The sequence below is a fragment of the Nycticebus coucang genome, chromosome 8 (genome assembly GCF_027406575.1).
Source record: "Nycticebus coucang isolate mNycCou1 chromosome 8, mNycCou1.pri, whole genome shotgun sequence".
Lineage (NCBI taxonomy): Eukaryota > Metazoa > Chordata > Mammalia > Primates > Lorisidae > Nycticebus > Nycticebus coucang.
The window spans coordinates 97,598,152-97,621,667 of NC_069787.1; the positions used below are offsets into that span (position 1 = coordinate 97,598,152).

At 54.6% G+C, this 23,516-nt stretch overlaps 1 protein-coding gene across 4 annotated transcripts; it reads right to left on the minus strand.

Annotated features, from left to right (window-relative positions):
- Positions 1 to 4,191: 4,191 nt before the first annotated feature.
- On the minus strand, positions 4,192 to 22,913 carry LOC128592152 (twinfilin-2). Of its 4 annotated transcripts, none has more exons than XM_053600006.1 (9): positions 22,494 to 22,913; positions 18,870 to 18,947; positions 15,495 to 15,673; positions 14,992 to 15,087; positions 14,676 to 14,780; positions 14,465 to 14,590; positions 13,752 to 13,902; positions 13,482 to 13,603; positions 4,192 to 7,427 (listed from the first exon to the last, which is right to left on the minus strand). In XM_053600006.1, the coding sequence occupies exons 1-9, from the start codon at positions 22,516 to 22,518 to the stop codon at positions 4,338 to 4,340; spliced, it is 3,972 nt and encodes a 1,323-aa protein (XP_053455981.1). In that variant the 5' UTR covers positions 22,519 to 22,913; the 3' UTR covers positions 4,192 to 4,337. The 4 variants fall into 4 exon arrangements, with proteins under 4 accessions (XP_053455981.1, XP_053455978.1, XP_053455979.1 ...); XM_053600005.1 differs by lacking the exon at positions 4,192 to 7,427 and adding an exon at positions 12,549 to 13,126 and having other exon boundaries at positions 22,494 to 22,677; XM_053600003.1 differs by lacking the exons at positions 13,482 to 13,603; positions 13,752 to 13,902; positions 14,465 to 14,590; ... (3 more) ...; positions 18,870 to 18,947; positions 22,494 to 22,913 and adding an exon at positions 10,628 to 10,707.
- Positions 22,914 to 23,516: the final 603 nt, after the last annotated feature.

Sequence of the window (23,516 nt, forward strand, 5' to 3'; positions counted from 1 at the left end):
GAGAGATGAACACTGAAGCCATGGCCGGGCAAAGTGGCTCACGCTTATAATCCTAGCACTCTGAGACGCTAGGCCAAGGCGGGTGGATTACTTGAGCTCACAGGTTCGAGACCAGCCTGAGCAAAAGCAAGACCCTGCCTCTACTAAAAATAGAAAAACTGAGGCAAGAGGATCGCTTGAGCCCAAGAGTTGGAGGTCGCCGTAAGCTATGACTCCATGGCACTCTACCCAGGGCAATAGCTTGAGACCCTGTCTCAGAAAAAACCACTGAAGCCATATCAGCTGATTGCCATGAGCATAAATTCCCCCTACCTAATAATAACAACTGAGGCCTTGTTAGGTTTTCAGACCTTTATACATTACCACTAATCCAAGAATAGCTCTGGTCATTCCCATTTACAAACGAGCAAACTGAGGCTCTTAAAGGGAAGGTCACCTGCCCAGGACAATCCAAATGACAGAACTGGGATGTGGGCCCAGGCAATGTGACCTGAGTCCTATCTCTTTCCTGATCTTGCAGAGCCAAGATAGTGTTTTGGTTCTTTTTTATTATTTTGTTTTCTTGTTGTTGTTGTTTTTAGACAGAGTCTCACTCTGTCGAACTGGGTAGAGTGCTGTGGTGTCATAGCTCATAGCAACTTCAAACTCTTGGGTTCAGGTGATCCTCCAAGTAGCTGGGACTACAGGCGCTTGTCACAACACCCGGCCAGTTTTTCTATTTTTAGTAGAGACAGAGTCTTGCTCTTGCCAGGCTGATCTCAAACACCTGACCTCAGGCAATCCACCTGCCTTGGCCTCCCAGAGTGCTAGGATTACAGGTGTGAGCTACAATGCCCAGCTGGCAGTGTGTGCAAAGTGGAGGAGAGGGCCTAGAGCACATCATGAGCACTCTTTCTGACTACATTGTGGTGGGAGCTGCCTCCCTCCCAGCCCCAGCAAAGCCCAGCTCTGACCATCTTTTCAGGGCCTCAGGTAGTGGAGCTCTGCCCTCTGGTCCCATAGACAGCATAGAGCCTAGTGTCATGGACCCTAGACTCAGTCAAGCCAAGTCTAACCAACAGTACTACCACAGCTCCCATGCTTCAGCTCCAGACGGCTCTTCTGTATCCCTGAAACTGCCCTTACAAGTTGATTAAGGATGCAAGGTAAAAACTGGAGTGAGGGCCCTAAAAATCTGTAATGGAGCAGGCTTAGCTAAAAATAATAATAATCAGCCATCAGCCGCTGTCACCCTTTTTACCTGATAATAGTCACTGTTCCCTATTTACTTTCAGCCATAGTTGTAAAGAGTCTTAACTTTTCTCCCTAGATAACATCACTTTTTGGAACCTTGAAGGTTATTCTAAAATATCTTCCAGGCTTACATTCCAGTGGATTGGCTAATCTGCCCAGAGCAGCAGCTCATACCAAGAAACCAACTGGAATTATGATCCCAGGAGCTAAAGAAAAACAAATTATTTCCAGACCTCTATAATTTTGCCCCAAACTTATCCAATTAGCAAACCTAATCACCTGATCCCCTGACTGTCAAACTATCTTTAAAAACCCTGTCTCCCCAATTCTCAGGGAGGCTGATGTAAGAAATTTCTCCATCTCTTACTTAGGTCATGTGAACTAAACTCTCTCTGCTGTAAACCCTGTTATCTCTGGGTATTGGCTTCCTCCTGGGCAGGGGACAGATGAACCTGGTTGAGTGGAAACATTCCCAGCTCCAAAAAGCACTGAGAGCATGAGTGGGTGGGTGGCCAGATAGAAATCCTACCAGGAACTGCCAGAGGGCATATTTGGCTGTCCTGAGACAGAGGCAGGGTACTTCTTACATGCAAAATATGATTCCCAGAACAGAGCCCTGCTTCCTGCTTCTGCTATTAGTTGTGGCCAGAATAGCCCCAAAGCCACTCAGGGGACTCCCCCAGATTCCAGCCTGGGGAAAAAAATAGCTCTTGTTTTCTTTTCTCCCCAGGCATCAGCCAAGGAAGTATGACAGCCTTTGAAAGGTAACAGGGAACTCTACTCCACCACAGAGACCCTAGGCCTAACTAAGAAAGAAGAAAGTAGGGCGGTGCCTATGGCTCGCTGAGTAGGGTGCCAACCCCATATACCGAGGGTGGTGGGTTCAAACCCGGCCCCAGCCAAACTGCAACAAAAAATAGCCAGGTTTTGTGGTGGGCGCCTGTAGTCCCAGCTACTAGGGAGGCTGAGGCTAGAGAATCACCTAAGCCCAGGAGGTGGAGGTTGCTGTGAGCTGTAATGCCACAACACTTTACCAAGGGTGATAAAGTAAGACTCTATCTCTACAAAAAAAAAAAAAGAAGAAAGTAGCTTCTCCCTCTATGACCTGGATGGAGGGCAAAAGCAGCCCCCCTCAGGCTGCCCACAATTAGGTTTCACAATTAGCTGTCTGCTGCCAGTTCTAACCCTTGTCTCCAGAGACCCCAGTGGCAGAGCAGACCTCAAACCAGCCTGGGCCAGTTAAAACAGTTCAATTCTCCTGCAGCCTGCCCCAGGCCTAGTTCCAACTGTCACCTGTCTTTCAAGCTGCATATTTCTCACTTGCTCCTCAAAGGCCAGGTTTGGTTGCTATTATGATGGTGTGGGCAGCCAACCTAGGACAGGGCTCCTCAAGGCCCGCAGGCCTAACACTACTCAGGGCTCTACACATACTTGCTGGGTACAGAGTCTGACCTCTCTAAACACTGGTCATCGAGGCTTCTAGCTGTGTCCTGAAATATATACTGTATATAAAAAATAGAAGCAAGCATACATGCTGTACCCTGGCCAGATGTGGCTGTGTCTCCACACTAAGTGCAATCAGCTCTGAGAAGCAGGAGCAGGGAAGGGGACCCCCACATTTGCAGCCAGGTGGTAGTTCACTCTGGCGTCCCTTCAATATCAGAACAGAGAGACCCCGCATATGCCTTTAGGTGGAAAAGGAAGGATTGTGAGCTCACCCTAGAATCTTTTGTGGTGCCCAGCTCCCTGCCACAGGGATGTATGTACCCACAGTCTTCCTGTCCAAGATGGGAGCCAGCCTTCTCTGCCCATCACAGGCATGGCCACTAGAGGGCAATATCACCCCCTCCAAACATGCCACAAATCCATGTTTTTTGTTTTTTTTTTTTGTAGAGACAGAATCTCACTGTACTGCCCTTGGGTAGAGTGCCGTGGCGTCACACGGCTCACAGCAACCTCTAACTCGTGGGCTTACGCAATTCTCTTGCCTCAGCCTCTGGAGTAGCTGGGACTACAGGCGCCCGCCACAATGCTCAGCTATTTTTTTTTTGTTGTTGTTGCATTTTGGTGGGGGCTGGGCTTGAACCCGCCACTCTCGGCATATGGGGATGGCGCCCTACTCACTGAGCCACAGGCGCTGCCCAATCCATGTTTTTCTTTACATTCTGGAATGAACATTTCCCTGAGCCTGCCTTTACATACTGGAATGAACATTTCCTTGCCTTTCAGGACCTTGCTGGGGGCCAGAAATAAACCAGGCCTGCAGGTTCTCTGCCCTCAAGGCATTTTCATTCCAAAAGATGAAAGGGACAAATACCTGAGACCAATGGACAACAGAGGGGTGCTGGCCCAAGTCAGGCAGGGGCTGCCTGGCTCTGTTTGGGAAGGGTAGAACAAGTTGTTCAGGGAGTCATTCAAAGTGGCAGGAGACCTGTCCTTGCTCTCTGGGAGGGACAAAGACCACATTCAGTGACCTTCATCAGACTCCCCTGAAAAGATGCCCGTGAACAGAACTGCCCTTAGTAGCTTCCCTCCCCATAGACCTTTGTGTTGTCTTTTTTTTTTGAGACAGAGCCTCAAGCTGTCACTCTGGGTAGAGTGCGTGGCATCACAGCTCACAGCAACCTCTAGCTCCTGGGCTGAAACGATTCTCCTGCCTCTGCCTCCCAAGTAGCCGGGACTACAGGCGCCCACCACAACACCCGGCTATTTTTTGGTTGCAGCTGTCATTGTTGTTTGGCGGGCCCAGGCTGGATTCGAACCCACCAGCTCAGGTGTATATGGCTGGCGCCTTAGCCACTGGAGCCACAGGCGCCAACCCCTTTGTGTTGTCTTTATGGCAATTCCCATCCACCCCCACCTCTTGTCCCTCCTCATTTTATGGAGGCCTGGAGAATTCTCCCCCTCCCTCTTCCCACCCACACCCCAAGTGAGTTCAAGGTTAGCCATCTGGCCTTCAACAGCATTTATGAGTGCCTGCTCTATGGCAGGTCAGGGAGGGGGGGTTAGTGGTGGCAGGGTAGGCACAGCTGTGAAGCTGCAGAGCAAGGAAAGAGAGGTGAGGCATTTAAAAGTGGAGGGCTGGGCAGAACTGTGGCTCAGGGCTATTCAGCCGTTGGTCCCTGGCAGAAGTTCTGGTTATAAAAGTGGCGGTTGTCCCTGGTCAGGGCTATGCCCAGCTGGGCCCAGAAGCTGCCCTGACCGTTGGGCTGGTGGGGCCAGAGGAGGACACTCTGGCGGCAGAGACGCTGACGCAGCCGCACATAGCGGGAGCGGCGAGCATCGGGGCTCAGGATCACCAGCACCACGACATCCTTGCGGTCCTCCAGCAGGCGCTGCTGGGCCAGCAAGAAGCTAGTGCGCAAGAGGCCACTGACCCGGTCCGTGTGGGCCAGAACAAACAGCGTCTTACGGCTGCCATAGACTGAGGCCCACAGGTTCTCGAAGAGCGACTTGCCAGGCAGCCAGTCGCGCTCCTCCAGGCACAGGCGGAGTGCCCGGCGCCCCTGGCGTTCCTCCAGCCGCCCCCGCAGTTCATTGTACACCCAGTCGGCCACAGCACTCTGTGCCTTGTCGAAGACCACGAAGGCATCATAGGGCAGGGCATTCTCAGTTTGTCGCCGCCCCCGCCAGGGAAGCCAGGCCAGGCACAAGTGGAAGCAGTACCAGAGGTCCCAGCCACAGAGGTGGTGCAGCATGGGCACAGCCAGGCCTAGAGCCACAGCCAGCAGTGAGAAACCAAAACAGTCCCAGGAGAGGGCCTCATCCAGGCAGAGTCGTAGATCCTGTGCGAAGATGCTGCGGCCCTGGAGCTGGCCTGGACTGCCACACTTCACCTGGCTGGGCAGACCGGGCACAGCTGCCTGCACCTCCAGCAAGAAGTCCAGGAAGGCTGCCCCACATGCGCAGTGCAGAGGGTTGGCACTCACATCTAGTATTGTCAGGTTACTTGCCATGTGTCCAAACCAGAAGGACTCCACCGTCTTGAGGGCATTTGCACTGAGGTTGACCTCCTTCAGCTTCACAGCCAGGGCGAAGAAGCCAGGGGCCACGAAGCTGATGCTGTTGCTGCTGAGATCCAGCTTCCGCAGCTGGGTGGCCTCAGGCAGGCTGCCATTGGTCAGGGCCTTCAGCTGGTTTCCTGCCAAGTCCAGTACTTCCAGCTTGGGCAGGAGGGTCAGGTTGCTCCACATGAAGAAGGCCAGGTAATTGTTACGGAGACGTAGCAGCCTCAGGGTCTTGGGGAGATTGCCCAGGGTGCCGGGAAGGAGGGTATGCAAGCGATTCTGGGACAAGTCCAACCACTCCAGGCGTTTCAGGCCTTGGAAGAAGTGGAGGTAGAGGTCTCCCTCAGCCCACATACGGTTCAGAGCATTGCCACTGAAGTCTAGGGCTTGCAGCGAGTTGCTGCACAGCCGCTGGGACACACGGCTGTGGATATCATTGTGTGCCAGGCTGAGGTAGCGCAGGGAGAGCAGGTGGGCCACGAAGCTGAAGTTGTGGCCCACACCCTGCATGCTGAAGGGCTGGCTGTTGTAGCTGAGGTCCAGGGCCTCCAGCAGTTTTAGCTCTGTGAACGAGCGCTCGTGGTACAGGTCCAGCTTATTATGAGATAGGTCTAGCACCTGCAGCATGGGCAGTGGCTGGAACTGAGACCCATTGACTGCCTGTGAGATGCAGTTGTTGCTCAAGCTCAGGCACTGGAGGTGCGAGAGTCCGGCAAACATTTCCGGCTGGATTGTCACCAGATTGTTACGTGAGAGGTCCAACGTGAAGTTGAGGTTGCTGCAGTTGGGCATGAAGTCCTCAATGCTGGGAGCATCCACTGGGGCTGAAACAAGGTCCCCAGGCTGCAGCCAGAGCTTCTCCTTACCATCTGCCTTCCCTGTGGTGGCCACCAGCTTGGATGCTCCACTGATGCGGTTGTCTGACAGATCCACATAGTGCAGGTTAGGGAAGGCCCCAAAGATGCTGAGCTGGGCCTGGTTGATGAAGTTCATCTGCAGACGCAGAATCTGGAGCATGGGCAGCTGGGCTAGCGGCCTGAGGGAAGTCTCATTGAGCGAGCGGAAAAAGATGCCATGCATGTCCAGCTCCTGCAATGAGGTCAGGTTCCCAAAGGAGGGTGCCAGCTGCAGGTAGGCAAAGGATACCCCCTTTCGGTAATTGAAGGACAGGTTGAGCTTGCGCAGCCGAGCCAGGCCCTGGAAGGCATTGGTTTTGGTGATGGAGCTATAGAGGAAGTTCTCACTCAGGTCCAGCACTGTGAGGTTGCCCAGGCCATGGAACCATGTGATGTTAAGACTCAAGAGAGAACTGTCCTTCAACACCAGACCTTCAAGATGGCTGAGGTGGCTGAAAGTATGAGGATGTAGCTGGGGGAAGCCATGAGGGCACTCCATGCAGGGATTGCGGGCGTGGTCACACCGGCGGCAGTTCCCACCTACATCAAGCACACGCAGGGAAGTCAGATTGGCCAAGTCCCTGGGCCCCCATTTGACAATGTGGTTGTAGGACAACAGCAGATACTCAAGGCTGGGGGGTAGGTTGCGGGGTACCACTGTGAGGTTGTTGTACTTGAGTGACAGGTGAGTGAGGTTACGCAGGCCAAGGAGGGCCCCTGGGGCCACCTCCAGTGCCTCCCTGCAAGGGTTCTTGTAATAGCAATTGCCATCCATGTATAGAAAGCGCAGGGCATGCAGGCCAGTGAAGCTGGTGGTGTCCAGCACCAGGATGTTAGTGCGGCTCAGGGACAGGGACACAAGGGATTTGGGCAGGGCGGGCACAGTTGTGATGCTGTTGTAGCTCAAGTTTAGATCCTCCAGGGTAGGCACAGCCAAGAAGGTGTTGGGTTCGATAGTCATATGGCAGGGGAAGTGCATGGGGCTGAGGCTGGCTGGTGGGCAGTTCCACTTGAGATTGAGATGCCGCAGGTTGGACAGGTGGACAAAGTCAGAGTCATGGAGGTGGTGGATGCGGTTGGAAGACAAGGAAAGACTGGTGATGTTGTCACGGGGTGCTGTCGCAGAGAAGTGGGGCACAGATTTCAGGAAAAGCCAATTGCAATTCACCAGGCCGTGGTGCTGGAGCTCACAGGGTAGGAAGGCAGGTAGGGTACCCAGCGCCAGGGCCACACCCAGTGCCTTGGCCTGCACCAGGAGAAACAGCGGGTGCAGGGCACCACGGCAGGAACCCTGTTGGGAATGGTGACTGTGTGAGTGTCCAGCTCCCTGATCCACTTTACACCCACTTCTTGGGGGCTATCCAGCAGGACTTCTGCCCATCTATCCAAGCCCACTCCACAGAGGTTCTTCCCTGGCAGCTGAGCCCCCTCCCTGCCCCAAGGCTCTTGGAAAAACCGAGATCATTCTCAGACCCAGCCTCTGACTCAGAATTAGAACTCAGAACTAGGACTAAGACCTGGAATCCAGAATCATGATTTGGAGCTTTTACTCATTACCAAACCCCACCTGAATAGGAGGGCCCAGTCAAGGAGGCCAACAGGCCAGCCTCCACTTCCTCTTCTCAGATGCCATTTCTCTTTCCTCCAATAAGGTGACAGCTGACTCCCTTCCCTCCAGCCACTCCAAAATCCCCTCTCTGCCCTCCATCAGCTTCCCTCAGTCTCCTCCAATCTCTCCCTCTCTCTTTGGCCAAAACCAACAGAAATGAGAGTCTCACTGCACACATCTCTCTCAGTCTTTGCCCACCTCACCCAACTGGAGAGCCCTCAACCTGCTATGGCTAGAAACAGATGGGCAGGGTGCCAGCAAGGGGCCAAACAGAGCCCAGACCCAGGCGTGCACACCTGGGCATGTAGCCCCAGCCCTGCCATTGCCTCTAGCCTCAGCTTCCCCATGCCCTCAATGGCTTTGGTCTCACTGCTCAGAGCTTCTGCTCTGGATGTCTTCAGCTTCAGTGAGTGTCCCCAGGGGCATGTGAGTCACAGCCCCTTTCACTGTTTCCTGCAGCTGCCAAGCCCACCTCTCTGCCCACCCCTTTCTAAACTAAATCCTTCTCCAGGAGGCTGAGAGCTGCTGTCCTACCATGATGGAGAGTAGGGTCTTCTGCAATCTAGGTAGGGTCTGGCTGGTAAGCTGAGCAGAAGCTGAAATTGATGGATGCTTCACACTCAGAGCACTGCAGCGTCCCTTTCCTCAGGAGCAGCAGCAGCTCAGAGAACAGAGGAAGTGAGAATTTATAACAGCCTAGTCGCTTCTACCCTCAACTCCACCCTGCCCATGGAGGGTCAGAGGCCATTTGCATAGTCAGATGGCAGAGGCAGGGATAGTCCCTTCACCCCTTCCTCTTTCCACTCCCCTCTCAGACAGCCTGCATCCTGTGAGGGCCTCACACCTGTCCTCTGGGAAGTCTGGGGAGGAACTAAAGCCCAGAGCTCAGCCTACAGGCAGTGAGAGATTGGGGAACCCCCTTCCAGGCTTTCTCCCATCCCAAGAAGATTCTTCACCCTCATGCCTCAGTCCTGCCCACAGTTGGGACTCTCAGGACAGTGGTTCCCTTGCCCTCTGCAGTGCCATCCCCAGAGCTCTGGGATCTCAAGTGTGGAAATAGGGGACAAATTGAGCAGAGGCTGAGGCTGCACCTGCCTTGCAGCCACCACAACCTTGCAACCCTTTCTGGGAACAGGCCCTCCTCCTCTGCATTTCCAGGTCTCCTGGAGGGTGGGCACACATGGCCCAGCGGGGTCCCTGCTAATCCTCCCCAGTTGGCTCTTTCCACGCCCCTCTGTCCCAGTGATCAGAACTCACAGTACTCAAAGACCCAGGGTGCCTGGGACAGGACCTCAGTGAGTTCTGCTGGCTCCAGCTACAGAATCTGCTCACTGCCCATGTCCATGAGTTGGTGGCTGGTTTGAGCAGCCATTGGCTGGCCTCCTGTGCAGACACTGCTGCCTCCTGGCTGCCCTGTCCTGCTCTTTACCCTCAGCCTACTCAAATCGCCCCTGTTGCACTGGGTCCCTCCTCTGCTCAGAGCCCTCCACAGCCATCTCTGAAATCAAAGCCACCATCCACATAATGGCCAACAAGGTCCTATCGCATCTGCCTCCCACTGATTCCCTGATGTGTCTTACTCGGGCCTACTTACTGTTGCTTGAACACCCCCAGGCATGCTGCTCCCTCTGCCTAGGAGCGCTTTTCCCAGGTTCTCACCCAGGCCCCTCCTTTAAGTTTCTGTCCCCATGTCACCCACTCAATGGTGCCTCCTCTCATCTTTTTATAATGCCCCTCCACCAGATCTGGCATTCCTGAGCGCTTTGCCTACTCCATTTTTCTCCATCATAACATTTTTTCAACTGCTGACATACCATAACATTGATTTCTCATGGTTTATGGTAGAGTGTCTCATTTTCCTGCTGGAATGCCAGCTATTTTTTTTAGAGACAGAGTGTCACTTTCTCACCCTCGGTAGAGTGCTGTAGCATCACAGCTCCCAGCAACCTCCTGCTCTTGGGCCTAGGCAAAATTCTCTTGTCTCAGCCTCCCGAGCAGCTGGTACCACAGGCGCCTGCCACAACGCCCAACCATTTTGTTGTTGCAGTTTGGCTGGGGCCGGGCTCGAACCCGCCACTCTTGGTACATGGAGCCAGTGCCCTACTCACTGAGCCACAGGCACCACTCATGGAATGCCAGCTTCTTAAGGGCAGAGATTTGTTGTTTGCCAGGGCTCAGAGCAGTGCCCAGCACATAGTAGGTGCTCAATATTTGCTGAATCTGTGGCTCACCAGCACTCAGCCCTAAGCAGGCACAGGGAGGGTATTGCTGAGTGAAGACTGAACACATGGATCTGCTGTGGGGAGGAGGCAGGGCTATAATCTGCTACTTAGCTCTTCTGAGGCCCACCTTTGGGTGGGTGTCACAGTAGGCAGGCTTCATGGTGCCAGGCATCCTGCTAGCTCACTAGTGTGGAGTGATGGGGTTGTCTGCCTCCCCCCTCCCCTGGGGCAAGACTGAGCTGGGCAAGGATAGGCATCGTCTGGGTCCTGCCTAGGATCCCAACTCTCTTCCCTACACCTCTAGGGCCTTTAGTAGGGGCAAGGAAAGGCCCCAGGGACAGGACGCTGCTCTGAGCCAGGACAAAGAGGGCCCATTCAGCACCCCTGCCCACTGAGGGTGAGAGGAATTGCCATTCACCCCCTCTATCCACTTCTCAGAGGCACACATTAAAGCTCTGGGTCCTGCTGAACCCACAGGCCCAAGGAAGAGTTCCCCAGAGTCCCTGAGACCAGAGACCCAGATGCCCACACTCAGCAACTTCCCTGCCTCTTCCCTAGGGGTAGGGAAGCAAGCACTGCAGAGGCCAGTGAGCTGACAGAAAAGTCTGGACACACGTGGACTGAAGACATCAAGATTCAGATGTCCACAGAAACACCCACCACGGCCTCAGGCCCATGGAAGCTGGGAACCAGTGTGGTCAGCTGCATGATCCATGTGGAGATATTTGTCCTAATGTCCTGAGCCTGTGAACATGAGACCTCATGTGAAAGGGATTTTGCTGATGTAATTAACTTAAAGATCTTGAGATGGGTAGGTTGCCAGGGGTGGGGGAGATGAAGGTAATCACAAGTGTCTCTTCCAAAATAGAGACAGAGAGAGCTGGACACGGTGGCTCATGCCTGTAATCCTAGCACTCTGGGAGACCCAGGAGGGTAGATTGCTTGAACTCAGGAGTCTGAGACCAGTCTGAGCACAAGTTAGACCCCATCTCCATTAAAAATAGAAAAACCAGCTCAGCACCTGAGGCACCAGCCACATACATGGGAGCTGGCGAGTTGGAATCCAGACTGGCCAAATGACAATGACAACTGCAACCAAAAAATAGCTGGGTGTTGTGGCAGGCGCCTGTAGTCCCAGCTACTTGAGAGGCTGAGGCAAGAGCATCACTTAAGCCCAAGAGTTTGAGGTTGCTGTGAGCTGTGATGCCGTAGCACTCTACCAAGGGTGACAAAGTGAGACTCTGTCTCACACACAAAAAAAAAGAAAAGAAAAAAGAAAAACCAGGCTGGGCACAGTGGCTCACACCTGTAATCCTAGCACCCAGGCAGAGGTGGGTGGATTGCCTGAGCTCAGCCTGATCAAGAGCAAGACCCCATCTCTAAAAATAGCTGGGCATTGTGGCAGACACCTGTAGTCCCAGCTACTTGGGAGACTGAGGCAAGAGAATCACTTGAGCCCAAAAGTTTGAGGTTGCTGTGAGCTATGACACCACATCACTCTACCGAGGGCAACAAAGTGAGACTCTGTCTCAAAAAATAAAATAAAAATAGAAAAACCAGCTGGGCATTGTGGCAGGTGACTAGTCTCAGCTACTGAGGAGGCTGAGGCAGGAGGATCACTTGAGCCCAAGAGGTTGAGGTTGCTTTTGAGCTATGACACCGTAACACTCAACCCAGGGTGACGAAGTGAGAAACCTTCTCAAAATTAATTAATTAAAAATATATGGAAAGGGGCAGTGCCTGTGGCTCAGTGAGTAGGGTGCCAGCCCCATATGCCAAGGGTGATGGGTTCAACCCAGCCCCAGCCAAACTGCAGCAAAAAAATAGCCAGGTGTTGATGACGGGCACCTATAGTCCCAACTGCTAGGGAGGCTGAGGCAGGACAATCACCTAAGCCCAGGAGCTGGAGGTTGCTGTGAGCTCTGATGCTATGGCACTCTACCGAGGATGACAAAGTGAGACTCTATCTCTAAAAAAAAAAAAAATATATATATATATATAGAGAGAGAGAGAGAGAGAGATTTAACGAGAGAAGAAAGCCATGAGACCATGAAAGCAGAGGGAAGTAGAATCAGAGAAGACACCTCTGGCTTTGAAGATGGGAGATGGGAGAAGGGGCCACAGCCAAAGAACGCAGGCGGCCTCTAGAAGCTGGCAAGGGCAAGGAAGTGGACTCTCTCCAGGCCTCCAGGAGGAACTAGAACTGCTAAAACCTTCATTTTGGCCATGTAAGACTCATTTTTAGACTTCTGGCCCTCAGAACTGTAAAAGAAATTGTGGGTTTCTTTTAAGCCACTAAGTGTGTGGTAATTTGTTACAGCAACTATAGGAAACAAGTATACCCAGATCCAATATCACAGTGGAGGTGTGGCTGCTCCTGAGCAGGGCCCTGTCAACCAGGAGACCTGGGTAAGGCCTGTGCCCTCACACACAGTCACAGCCTCCCACACACCTGCAGCCAGGACTGCTAGGGCTCTACCAACCAGGTCAACAGTCCCCTTCTGAGGCATGAGAGGGCCATTGTATGCACAACACTGCCCGCTTCCCAGGGCCATATGTGGTCTCTCAAGGTCAGGCTCACTTTTGATTTAAAAATATTTTATTCTTTAGAAAATACAGCATTTAACCATCCTGTCCTGCAGTGACCCCAGGCCTTATGGCCAAAGGCTTCAGGGATGTGTTGGAACCCTAGTCTCAGTTCCCTTAGAGGCCAGGTTCACATCAGGCCCCCCATCCAGTTCCTTTGAACCAGCCAGGCTGGGCACCCAGACACCCTGGGTGCAGAGATGACAGGCAGAGACAGCAATATAGAAGGGTCACAAAACTCCAGCACTGTGGCCCTTAGAAGCTGCAAGTGTGTTCAGCCACCAGCCCTCCTACCCCACAGGCAGCACTTCCCTGGAATCCAGGCTGGAAAGGAGGGAGGTGGCCAGAAGTGGCAGTGTGGGCAGCCCCACAGTCCACACACTGGCCTAGCTTAGGTCCAGTCACCTAGCTGTCATCCCCATTCTCGCCCGGACCACGGATGAGGCGCTTGTGGCCCCGCTTGCCCCCTGGGCCCTTGGGCTTGGCGAAGGCCTGCTTGAAGGCATGTTGCTTGGGGTGTACCTCGTCATAGAGGAACTCGGCTGTCAGCTCTGCCCCATCACCAATCTCAATCTGCATGAAGTAAGGCAGTGGTCACCCAAATGGTGGGGCCCCAACACATACCATCCTTGGTAACCCCCACTCCTGGGGCACCCCTTGATCTCTCACACACTGGCTCTGGGTTCTCCCCTCAAATCCTAGCTGAATGCCACCCCAAGGAACAAAGCCTGGATTCTGCTTGCCCGGGTCACCCTCTTCTTGCCCTGGAGTTGGGGAAAGGAAGAAACACTGGTGGCCAGAGCTTGGGCTTATCTGTGTCACCAATCAGCTGGGCAGCCTTGGGCAAAGCATGTTGTCCCTTGGGCCTCAGGTTGTCCCTTGGGCCATGATCAACACAGGTGACAGGGCACTGGGGATGAGTGCCCACCTTCTTGGAGATCTCCAGCTGGAAGTCCTGTTCCACGGAGTCGAGGAGGTGGCTCTTGCAGCTGGAGTAGAGCATGCGCTCCTTGATGCTGCACTTGTACCCCGGCATCGAGTAGATGAACACTGGGGGGAGCAGGCACAGGGAGGGGAGGTGGGCCTGGGCAGGCCTGGTGACCTGCTGACCTTCACCCCCAGAGTAGGCCCATCCAGCTATAGATCAGTCCTGCCCCTACCCAGCCGCAGGCCTGGGAGCCCCACAATGGCCACTCACCCACAGACTCAAGGAGGTCACCCTCGTGAGTGTGCTTGTAAAGGAAGAAGTGGTACCGAGCAGTATCTCGGGGTACTCGTGAGGGCAGCTGGGCCACATCAGTGGGCTCTGTATGCACCAGGTCAATGGTCTCCCGCTCCAGGTCCAGCTTCTGCCAACAGCAAAAAAAGGGCACTGGGTAGGAGAGGGCCCAGGTCCACTCTCCCTATAAGAACCCCCAACATACGACTGGCTGGCAGGCAGGAGCCTATTTGTAACCCCCTGTTTGTAACCTCTCTTTTCCAGGACTCTCCCTAACAGTCATCCCTCTATGGGGTCCCTCTGATGAGACCACTCCTAGGCTTAGTCCCCATCTGCCCCTTTCAAGGCTCTGCTGGAGAAGCAACTCCCACCAAGGGCAGTGGATGGATGGCGTGGAGGATCTCGGCCTCAGTGAGGTACCACTGTCAGGTCAGCCCATCCTAGCAAGGCCTCTGGGGGAGCCACTTGGAAGGCACAGCCATTCTGCTTGAAAGGGGGGAGCCTAGAGCACTGGGGCAGAAGTACCTGCTAGGAGAAGGGTGGTGAAGGCGGCTGCAAAGGCAGTCGGGACAGGAAGGGGCCCAGGGCTGAGGGAGCCTGCGTGTGAGCAGGCTGCAGGTGGGGGAGGGTGGGGGTGGGGTAGGGTGGCTGCCGTGTGTGTGTGTATGGCTGGGCAGGAGACAGACACCCACCAACTGGACGTAGTTGATGACCTTCTGCTGGAGCTGCTGGAGTGCCCGCTGGGCCCCAGGCTGCAGGGGGAAGGCGAGGCCCTGCAGCGTCTGCTGCTTGCTTTCCACGCTGAGTTCTGTCTTCACCTAGGGGTGGGGGATAGTGAGGGAGCATCAGCTCTCCCAGCAAGGCCTCTGTCGGACTTCTGCCCACCCTGCCCAGCACACCCACCTCATTGATGCGGATCTGCTGAAGCTCTCTCTCAGCTGAGGTCAGCGGGGCAGGTGCTGCACAGGATGACACGTGCTTCTGATACCCTGCAAAGGAGAGGTCATCCTGGGGGGCAGATGCAAAGACACAAATGAGAACCTCAGGGTAGGCAAGAGGAAGCCCACTGACCACCCCAGTCTGCAGCCCCTGGGCTCAACCAGCCCTCCCCATCTTACTCCAACCTGGCACTGGCTTGCTCTACAACCCTGCACAATGCCCCACCCCACCCTCTGTGGACCCACAACCATAGCCCAAGGAGTCCTGGGTTGCGAGCTACCTTCACAGTCCCGAAGAGCTCATCCTTGATGTGGCCACCTCCAAACTCCTTTTTCACTGTGGCCCGTGTGGCCGCATACAGCATCTTTAGCCGCACCTGAAAGGGCAGAACCAAACTATGAGAGCCCTCTGGGCAGGGCTGCCTCTCCAGGAGCAGGCGGGAGCCTCCAGGGGACCATCTTCTCCCTGTGCCTGCAGACCCACAGAGGGTACAGCACAGGGTGCAGGATGTGGTAGGGTGGCACTCACCTCATGGGCACACCTTGTCCAGCCTAAGGTCTCACACTCCGGGAGCCAGCCTGATGCCATGGGACTACTAGGGATCCAGGCTCTAAGCTCAGGGCCCACTCCCCATCTCTATGACAGGACCTGATATCTCTTCCCTCAGACTCCCTGAGGCAGGCTTTTGTCCCCCCACCCCCCCATAAAGACTCCCTAAGACCAGGCCTTCCCCAGTCCCCACTGCTCCTGAGCTGGGGGTTAGGGAGGGTCCCCAGGACTCACAGGGGAATTATCAGGCGACCAAGCCAGGAAGAGCCACTCGAAACCCTGTGCATTCTGCGAGTCAAGGCGGTACAGCAGGTAGCAGGGCTGCTGAGCATCTAGCAGCGGCAGCACAGCCCTGTCGTAGTCCTGGTCCCAGCGGCCCACTGGCTCTTGCGAGGCACCCAGCACGAGCTGCTCTGGGGGCAAAGGCTGGGTAAGCTGGAAAGTAGCCATTTCCCGCCATTATCTCTGATGGTGGCTTCTGTCCTTGCTGTGGCTTTCTGAGCTAGCTCAGATCTGCTGGCCACCTCACCCTGCCTTCCCTGGAGCCCCCCATGCCCCAAAAGATGGCCTGTGTGCTTGAATCAGTGAGTAAAGGAGGGCACAAAGCTACAGGCAAGAGGTTGGTCCTTCCACACGTCCCCAGCACACGCACAAGTGCACAGATCACCAACATAAACAGTCACATGAAGATAAGCAGCCATATGCCACAGCCACCAACAGTGAAGCCCCTCTAGGATACCCACATACCTAGGTGCTTCCTTAGACCCCACCCTACCAGCCCAGCTGCTCATAGCACAGTCCTCACAGTGCCACCTCCTGCTCCCACCTCCCTCGGCCCAGGGCTCCAGACCCTTCTCAGGACAAACATGCTAAGGGAGGCAGTGTCACAGCCCAGGTCAGAGACACTTGCAAAGACAAAAAGCATCTAGGAAAGGGAGGCAGGAGCTTCTCCCAGACTCTGCGCAAACAAGTGTCCTACAGTCACCCCACCAGCTATAGCCCCTTCCCCAAAAATCATAAACCAAAAGCAGCCAGCTTCTTAATACCTGGGCCCAACAGGCCTGCATTGGCTGGTACAGAGTGGCTGAATGGGGCATCAGCCTAGGCACACACTTGATCTACAGGCTACACCTGTAGGCTGGGACCTGAACTGGGCACCAACACTGACCCAATGTACAGAGGCCTAGGCTGGAGGAAGAACTGGGTCAAAGGGGTAATAAGCCCGGCCAGGGGATCCTGGCACCTGGTCACCAGGCCTTTCTGATAGGGGTGGAGGCTCAGCTGCTTGAGCGCCCCAGCATGCCAGATCCACCAGTCCAGCTGCCTCTCTATGGGCCTTGGCCTCCTTACTTGCCCACCCAGAATGCAGATGGGATCAGGGTTGAAAACCAGCAGTCACAGGCTGAGCCACCCCCACAGCACTGTCAACATCATTTAATTTGCTGCTAACATTTTCAAACTGGAAACTTTATATAAGAAGTACAATTCTTGGCTCGGCACCCATAGCACAGTGGTTACGGTACCGGCCACATCCACCGAGGATGACGGGTTCGAACCCGGCCAGGGCCAGCTAAACAACAATGCAAATTGCAACAAAAAAATAGCCAGCCGTTGTGGCAGGTGCCTGCAGTCCCAGCTACTTGGGAGGCTGAGGCAAGAGAATCGCTTGAGCCCAGGAGTTTGAGGTTGCTGTGAGCTGTGACGTCACAGTGCTCTACTGAGGGCAACATGGTGAGACTCTGTCTCAAAAACAAACAAACAAAAAGTATAATTCACAGCTTCTCTAGAAAAATCAGGATCTCTGGCCATACTGGGGCCATAGTGGGGCCGTAGTGAGGCCATACTCAGTTGGAGATGGATAGTGGCTGCCTTCCAGACACCCCAATAACTATAATGCAGAACTGGGATAAGAACCTGACTAGAGATTCCTCCTGCTTAAAATTCACAGGCATGGGGCAGGGCCTGTGGCTCAATGGAGTAAGGCACTGGCCCCATATGCCAGAGGTGGTGGGTTCAAACCCAGCTCTAGCCAAAAACTGCAAAAAAAAAAAAAAAATTCACAGGCATGGGCAGCGCCTGTGGCTCAGTGAGTAGGGCACTGGCCCTATATACCAAGGGAGGTGGGGTCAAACCCAGCCCCGGCCAAACTGCAACAAAAAAATAGCCGGGCAGGAAAAAAAAAGCCGGGCATTGTGGCGGGCGCCTGTATTCCCAGCTACTCATGAGGCTGAGGCAAGAGAATTACCTAAGCCCAAGAGTCTGAGGTTGCTGTGAGCTGTGATGCTATAGTACTCTACTGAGGGTGACAAAGTGAGACTCTGTCTCTAAAAAAAAAAAAAAAAAAAAAATTCATAGGCAAGTGGATATCTTATCTGAAAGTCAAAAGGGAGAGCTGAGGACTGGCAAACTGCCTCTTTAAATGGGGGGAGGCTGTGGCCTGTTGCTCTAGGAGTTGTCACTCATAACCTGCCATGGTGACCCCCTACCCAGCCTCTGAGGGCATCTGAATTGGGGGGCCCTGGACGAAGCCTAATATAGCTATGGCACTAAAGCCTGGGATCTGGGCAGACCCTGCTTTGAGCCAACTCAAAATGTGAAAAGCCAGCTGAGCACCAAGCCCACCCAAGGAGCCACTTGAAGGTCTACTAAAGCATGGTTACCAAGAATGGCTGAGAGACCTGTGTCCCCCCCTCACCTCCAGGGACAGTCTTTTGGCATGGAGGGAAGTAGGGAGGAGTCTTCTACCCCAATCCTCCAACCCGGCCTCAGGCTAATCCTCTGTCTCATCAAGCCCCTGTACCCCCAGCACTGCCCCCAAACAAGGTCCTCAGCATCCAGGCTAAGGCCCAGCTAAGCCTGGAATCCTCCCTTCCTGCTCTCAGAATAAGCTAGACACAAATCCCTTCTCCTTATTATGGGGGCATTTCTCAAGGGAAGGGTTCAGGAACCTCCTTTGGTCTCACCAGACCAGGCTGGCAACCACAGGAAGTGGGTGGCACTGGCCATTCAGGCAGAGCCGGGACTCACTTACTCCTTCCTGACTAGACCCAACTCAGTATCCACGCAGCCACTAGGGAGGGTGGGCAATACCCCAGGATGGGATTCTCTGTGACTCCAGCTCTGGTTTCCTGCCCTATATAAAAGGAGTAACAGGGCAGCGCCAGTGGCTCAGTGGGTAGCTGACGTCACAGCTCATAGGGTGGCTCAGTGAGGGTGGCGGGTTTCAACCTGGCCCCAACCAAACCGCAACAAAAAATAGCCGGGCGTTGTGGTGGATGCCTATAGTCCCAACTACTCGGGAGGCTGAGGCAAGAGAATCGCCTAAGCCCAAGAGTTGGATATTGCTGTAAGCTGTGACGCCATGGTACTCTACTGAGGGCGACAAAGTGAGACTCTGTCTCAAAAAAAAAAAAAAAAAAATAGGAATGACAATTGTGCCTACCCCCAGTGCTCCCCTGTGAGGCTCCTCTTTGGAGCAACCTCATTCCCATTCCCAGATAGGGAAATGGAGGTCCTGAGGTGGCTAGATGGCCAGCACCTACCTTCTCCCACCCCAGAGGCAGATGGGTCCAACCCCAGCCTATGCCCTAGCCCATAGGGGGTACTCACCATCCTCAATGACAACTTTGATGAGCCGGATAGAGCCAGCCCGAGCCTTGGCAAAGAATTCCTTTAGCTCATCTGTGGCTATAAGAACAAGAAACATGGTGGGGGATAAGTAGGCAGTGTGGGCAGAGACAAGTTTTGGGACCTGCTTTGTCTTGCGGGGTCTGGTGGCCGAGCTGGGAACCAAGTTAAATATGGTCCCCCATGTGACTGGGAACCTGAGACAGCCACTGCACACAAGCTCCCAAATTTAGCCAGCAGAGGTGGCAGGCAAGTGGCTTGCTGGCTGAAAGAGATCTGGTGACAGGCGGGGTAGGCAGGGATGGGACAGTCCACCCAAAGATGGGAAAGGGGCTCTGGGGCAACCCAGGCTAGCCACAGAGGGAATGGCCCCCACTTGTCCCTTACCCCCCAGAAAGGCCCATACTGGACTGGCATGGGACACTCTCAGCACTGTCATATCCACAGACAAAAGAACACAGAGACAAATGCTCCCACTGCACATGGAACATCATGTCCATTCACACACACACAAAGTGTTCAATCCAGCACGTATGAATGTAACACAGACCACGCATGTGTCACAGAGGAAGGAAATAAGTACAAAACACCTTCATATGTGAGCACTCACTCAGATGGTCAAACATAATGGACACACACAGTCCCCAGGTTGCTAGCAAACATACAGGCAGACAACTGCACAGCTTGGCTAAGACATGTGCAGGCAAGAGGATGTACAAAGTGTACACAGAAACACACAGACGTGCACATGTGCACATGCATAGTCATCCTTCCCCAGCCCACCAGCCAGGCAGCCTGACCCTGAGAGGCCCTGAGGAGCCACTGCTAGCGTGACATAGGCCTGCCTGGGGACAAGGAGCCCTCAACCCTCAAGTTGGGGAAGGCTTCCTAGAGGAGGAATGGCTCCCCAGAGACTCCATCCTGGTCCTTGGGCCACAGAGCTGGAAGATGACAGCCAGTGACCAAGGACCCAAGTGCAGAGGCTAGGATCATGGGAAATCACAGACCGACCAGGAGGATACACCTCTATATAGGAAAACCAAGGTCCAAATGAGATAGGTCCCTGCTTGGGTCTCTGGGTGAGCAAGGCTAGGCCAGCATGACCTTGAAGTTGCGCAGGGGTCAGGAGAATTCCAGCAAGAACACAACTGGAGGTGCTTAGGTCAGAGAATATTTATAGGGCCAGGACTGGGCAGCCCAGGGGTGGGGGTGGGGGCCCTTTAGGAAAACAAACTCTGGTCATGTCCTCAGGCGCCCCCCTTGCAGGGTGACCATGAACCTGAGACCACCATCCAAGGCTACTAGGGGGGCAGGAGATCAACTGAGGGCTCAGAAAAACATAACATGGAATTGTAGGCAGGGGGATATAGTTCCACTGGGCCAGGACAGAACTTTCCATCAGCGGATCCCAAGCCTGGCCTCTGGGGCTCCACCTCTCCCTTAGCTGGGTGACCCTGACCTCTTTGAACTTCCACAGGGATAACATCCCCAAACTCCACAGGGCTGTAGTGAGGAATAAAAGGAAGAAAATGCTTGGTAGTGGGGCTTCTATTAATAACAGTTAATTCTTTTTACTGTAACAACATTGGGGTAGGATGTGCTAAGCTGCTCTTCTACCTGCTTAGACCTTCCAGGTGGGAAGCCAAGAAGTTCCCCCATGGGAGAAGTGCACAGGCCCCTTCTGGTGTTACCAGGGCAAACTGACACCCCACCAGAGGAAGAGACATCCCTCCCCCCATCCCTGATGCCTCCCCAGCTGCCATCAATAATCCAGAGGCCAAGCCTGGGACATATGAGCCTCTGCCATCAAAGATTCATGAACAAGCACCCCCACTGTGCCCACTCCCCCAACTCCAGTGAGCCTCAGGTTACAGGTCCCTCCCCTGCTCTGCTCAGTCAGCAGATCCACACCTATGGTCAGGACAGGGCTGACACCTGGTCTTCCTTGGTAAGCTCTCCCTGCCAATTCTCCAGGGCAGAAATGTGTAGGAGTGTGCTGCTCCGAGGTAGAAGGAGGGCTGGGGGCCATCCCAGTCCCCAGTAACCTCTTAGGTAAACCTGTCTCACTGTATGAGAAATGAGGGAGTGAGGCAGGGCTCCCAGCCACAGGCAGGGCCCCAGCCACAGGGAAAATTAACTACCTCCTCCCTCCTGCAGGCTTGGCAGCAGTGGTTATGACCACACAAAAGGAAGGAAGGGGCAGGTCAGGCACAGCTCCTGCCTGTGGGGCTGTCATGAAGCCTACCCTTCAGATCCTCCTGAGAGAAGCTGGCCCTGGTGGGAGGTTGGCCCTGACCCAGGCCCCTGCCTTCTCTGATCCTCAAGGGGTGATGGGTGGAAGCAGGGTTAGGGAAACCCTCCTTGGGCAGTCTAGCCACCAAGCAGCCATAACCACCTGACCGGATTGCTTGCGGTCAGGCAGGTAGTCAGGCAGGTCGATGGTGGTGGCCCCAGACAGGAGATCCTGGTGAGGAGTGGCTGATGGCCAAACGTACCAGGCTGTCTGGGCAACCATCCTGGGCCTTCCCCACAGGCCAGGCAGCTCTCCCAGATCACTGATAGATGGGACACTGAGGCCCTGATAGAGTCAGAGCGCCTAGCTCCAGACCATTCCTTCTCTCCTAGCCTGTCCAAGGAGGAAACTGGGATCCATGGGGGAGAGTATGTGTGTGATACTCTGGGCTGGTGAAGCTTTGTGGGGATGTGGAGGTGGGATCGGAGCTGGCCTGGATTCTCTAGGGCCAGGACCCTTCCTTACAAACCCTGTATCTGGACCCTCTTCCCTGTCTCCAGCCTAGAGTTGGACAGACCCACCTCCAGCAGGCACCCCAGACTGGGGCAGACTCAGGTCACAGGAGGGAGATCAGAGGTCAAGGTCAGATTGGTGATTCTCCCCAACCCAATCAGAGAGTCCTGTTCCAGTTTTTCCTCAGCCTAGCCAGAGAGAGTTTATGAGGATCCTGGGAAAAGGTCAAGACCCCCCCCCCCAACCCACACACATATATACCCAAGCCCATACAAGTCACACAGATACATCTGCCACATGCATCCATGGCAACAAATGCACACTGAGATGTGCCCCAATTATGCACACGCACAAACACCCACAGACATGTTCCCATTGCCATGAAATACTGATGTCTAAAGATGGTTCTATGCAACCTACCCAGTGTCCAAACACCCCTAGTGCATGTGCATGAATGACCCTAGATGTGCACAAGCAAGTCATAACCAGATGTGCCCACACAGGACTGTACGCAGAAGACATGTGCACCCGCGTATACACTCCCCCAGATGTACACATCCGAGGACACCCGCCCCCGAAAGGAACAAAAATACACAGATGAGCACAGAGACATACGCACCCTCAGGTGGGCACGTAGATACTTCCACTCAAGCTGTGTACGTACACATACACCCACTCTCAGCTACGCACAGCAAATCCATACTCCCCCAGATATGCCCAGCCCAGGCGACCCGCGACTGCAAGAGAACAGGAAGCTTCCCCTGGCTGGTGCGGAGAGGAGGGAAGGGCCGACAGACGGGCAGAGGGTGCAGCTGAAAGCCGAGACCCTGGGTCCTATGCTCGCCAGCCGTCGCCCTCACCATGGATGCCCGTCTGATGTGCCATGGCTTTGCGTTCCGCTCGGCCCGCTCTGTTGGTGCCCTCCACTTGGTCCTGGCTCCGCTCCGCTCGCCTGGACCAAGAGGAGGAGGATGTTTCGGCTCCTGCCGAGCCTCGCGCAGCTTCCCGGGCGGTGCCGCAAGACCCGCCCCCAGCGACGCCCCGCCCCCAATAGGCTAGGCCGGTAGGGACAGAGACTCGGGTCCGCGCGTGCGCGCCGTGCCGGTCTTGGTCCGGGTCTGATCTGTGTGTACACACGCCTCTTTGTTCTTCTGTGGCTGAGTTAGGGGCTTGCGGGTGGCTGAACGTGCGTGGGCATACTCGCGCGTGTGTGTGCGTCCTGATCCTGGTGGTCAGTGGGTGGGGTGCATCTGTGCCAGCGCGCGTGACAGTCTGTGGGCCCCAGGCCATGTATGGGTTTGCGGGCGGGACGGATCCATGGGTATTCAGGTTTGTGACCCGGAAGGGGGTCTGGCTGGGTGTGGATGGGCGCACGCATGTGCAGTATGCGCCATACCGTCTCCAGGGGACGTTTCCTGAGCTCCTCCCTAAGGGCACTGGCACCTCGGGGTAGTCATAGCCGCCAGGCCTTGCCCTCCTGATGTGAGCCCAGACCCACCTCTAGCAGGCAGCCAAGTAAATGAACAGTATCTGTGGTGCCCAGGGCCCTATACAGAAAATGTGAAGGGCTCAGCGCTTGTAGCTCAAGCGGCTAAGGCGCTAGCCACATACACCAGAGCTGTCAGGTTGGAATCCAGCTCGGGCCTGCTGAACAACAATGACGACTACAACGAAAAAATAGCTGGGCGTTGTGGCGGGCACCTGTAGTCCCAGCTACTTGGGAGGCCCAGGAGTTGGAGGTTGCTGTGAGCTGTGACGCATGGCACTCTACCCAGGGCGACAGCTTGAGGCTCTGTCTCAAAAAAAAAAAAAAAAAAAAAGAAAAGAAAAAAGAAAATGTGAGGGGCTTCCAGGAGGAGGAGAAACTTGGGCAGAAACCTAAA

Coding starts and splice junctions, on each gene's coding strand:
- LOC128592152 (XM_053600006.1), bottom strand. CDS start 22,518: ATGGCACATCAGACGGGCATCCATG. Junction 18,948..22,493: donor ACATCAGACGGGCATCCATG/GTGAGGGCGACG, acceptor TTGTTCTTATAG/CCACAGATGAGCTAAAGGAA. Junction 15,674..18,869: donor CAAAGTTGTCATTGAGGATG/GTGAGTACCCCC, acceptor CTTTGCCCCCAG/AGCAGCTCGTGCTGGGTGCC.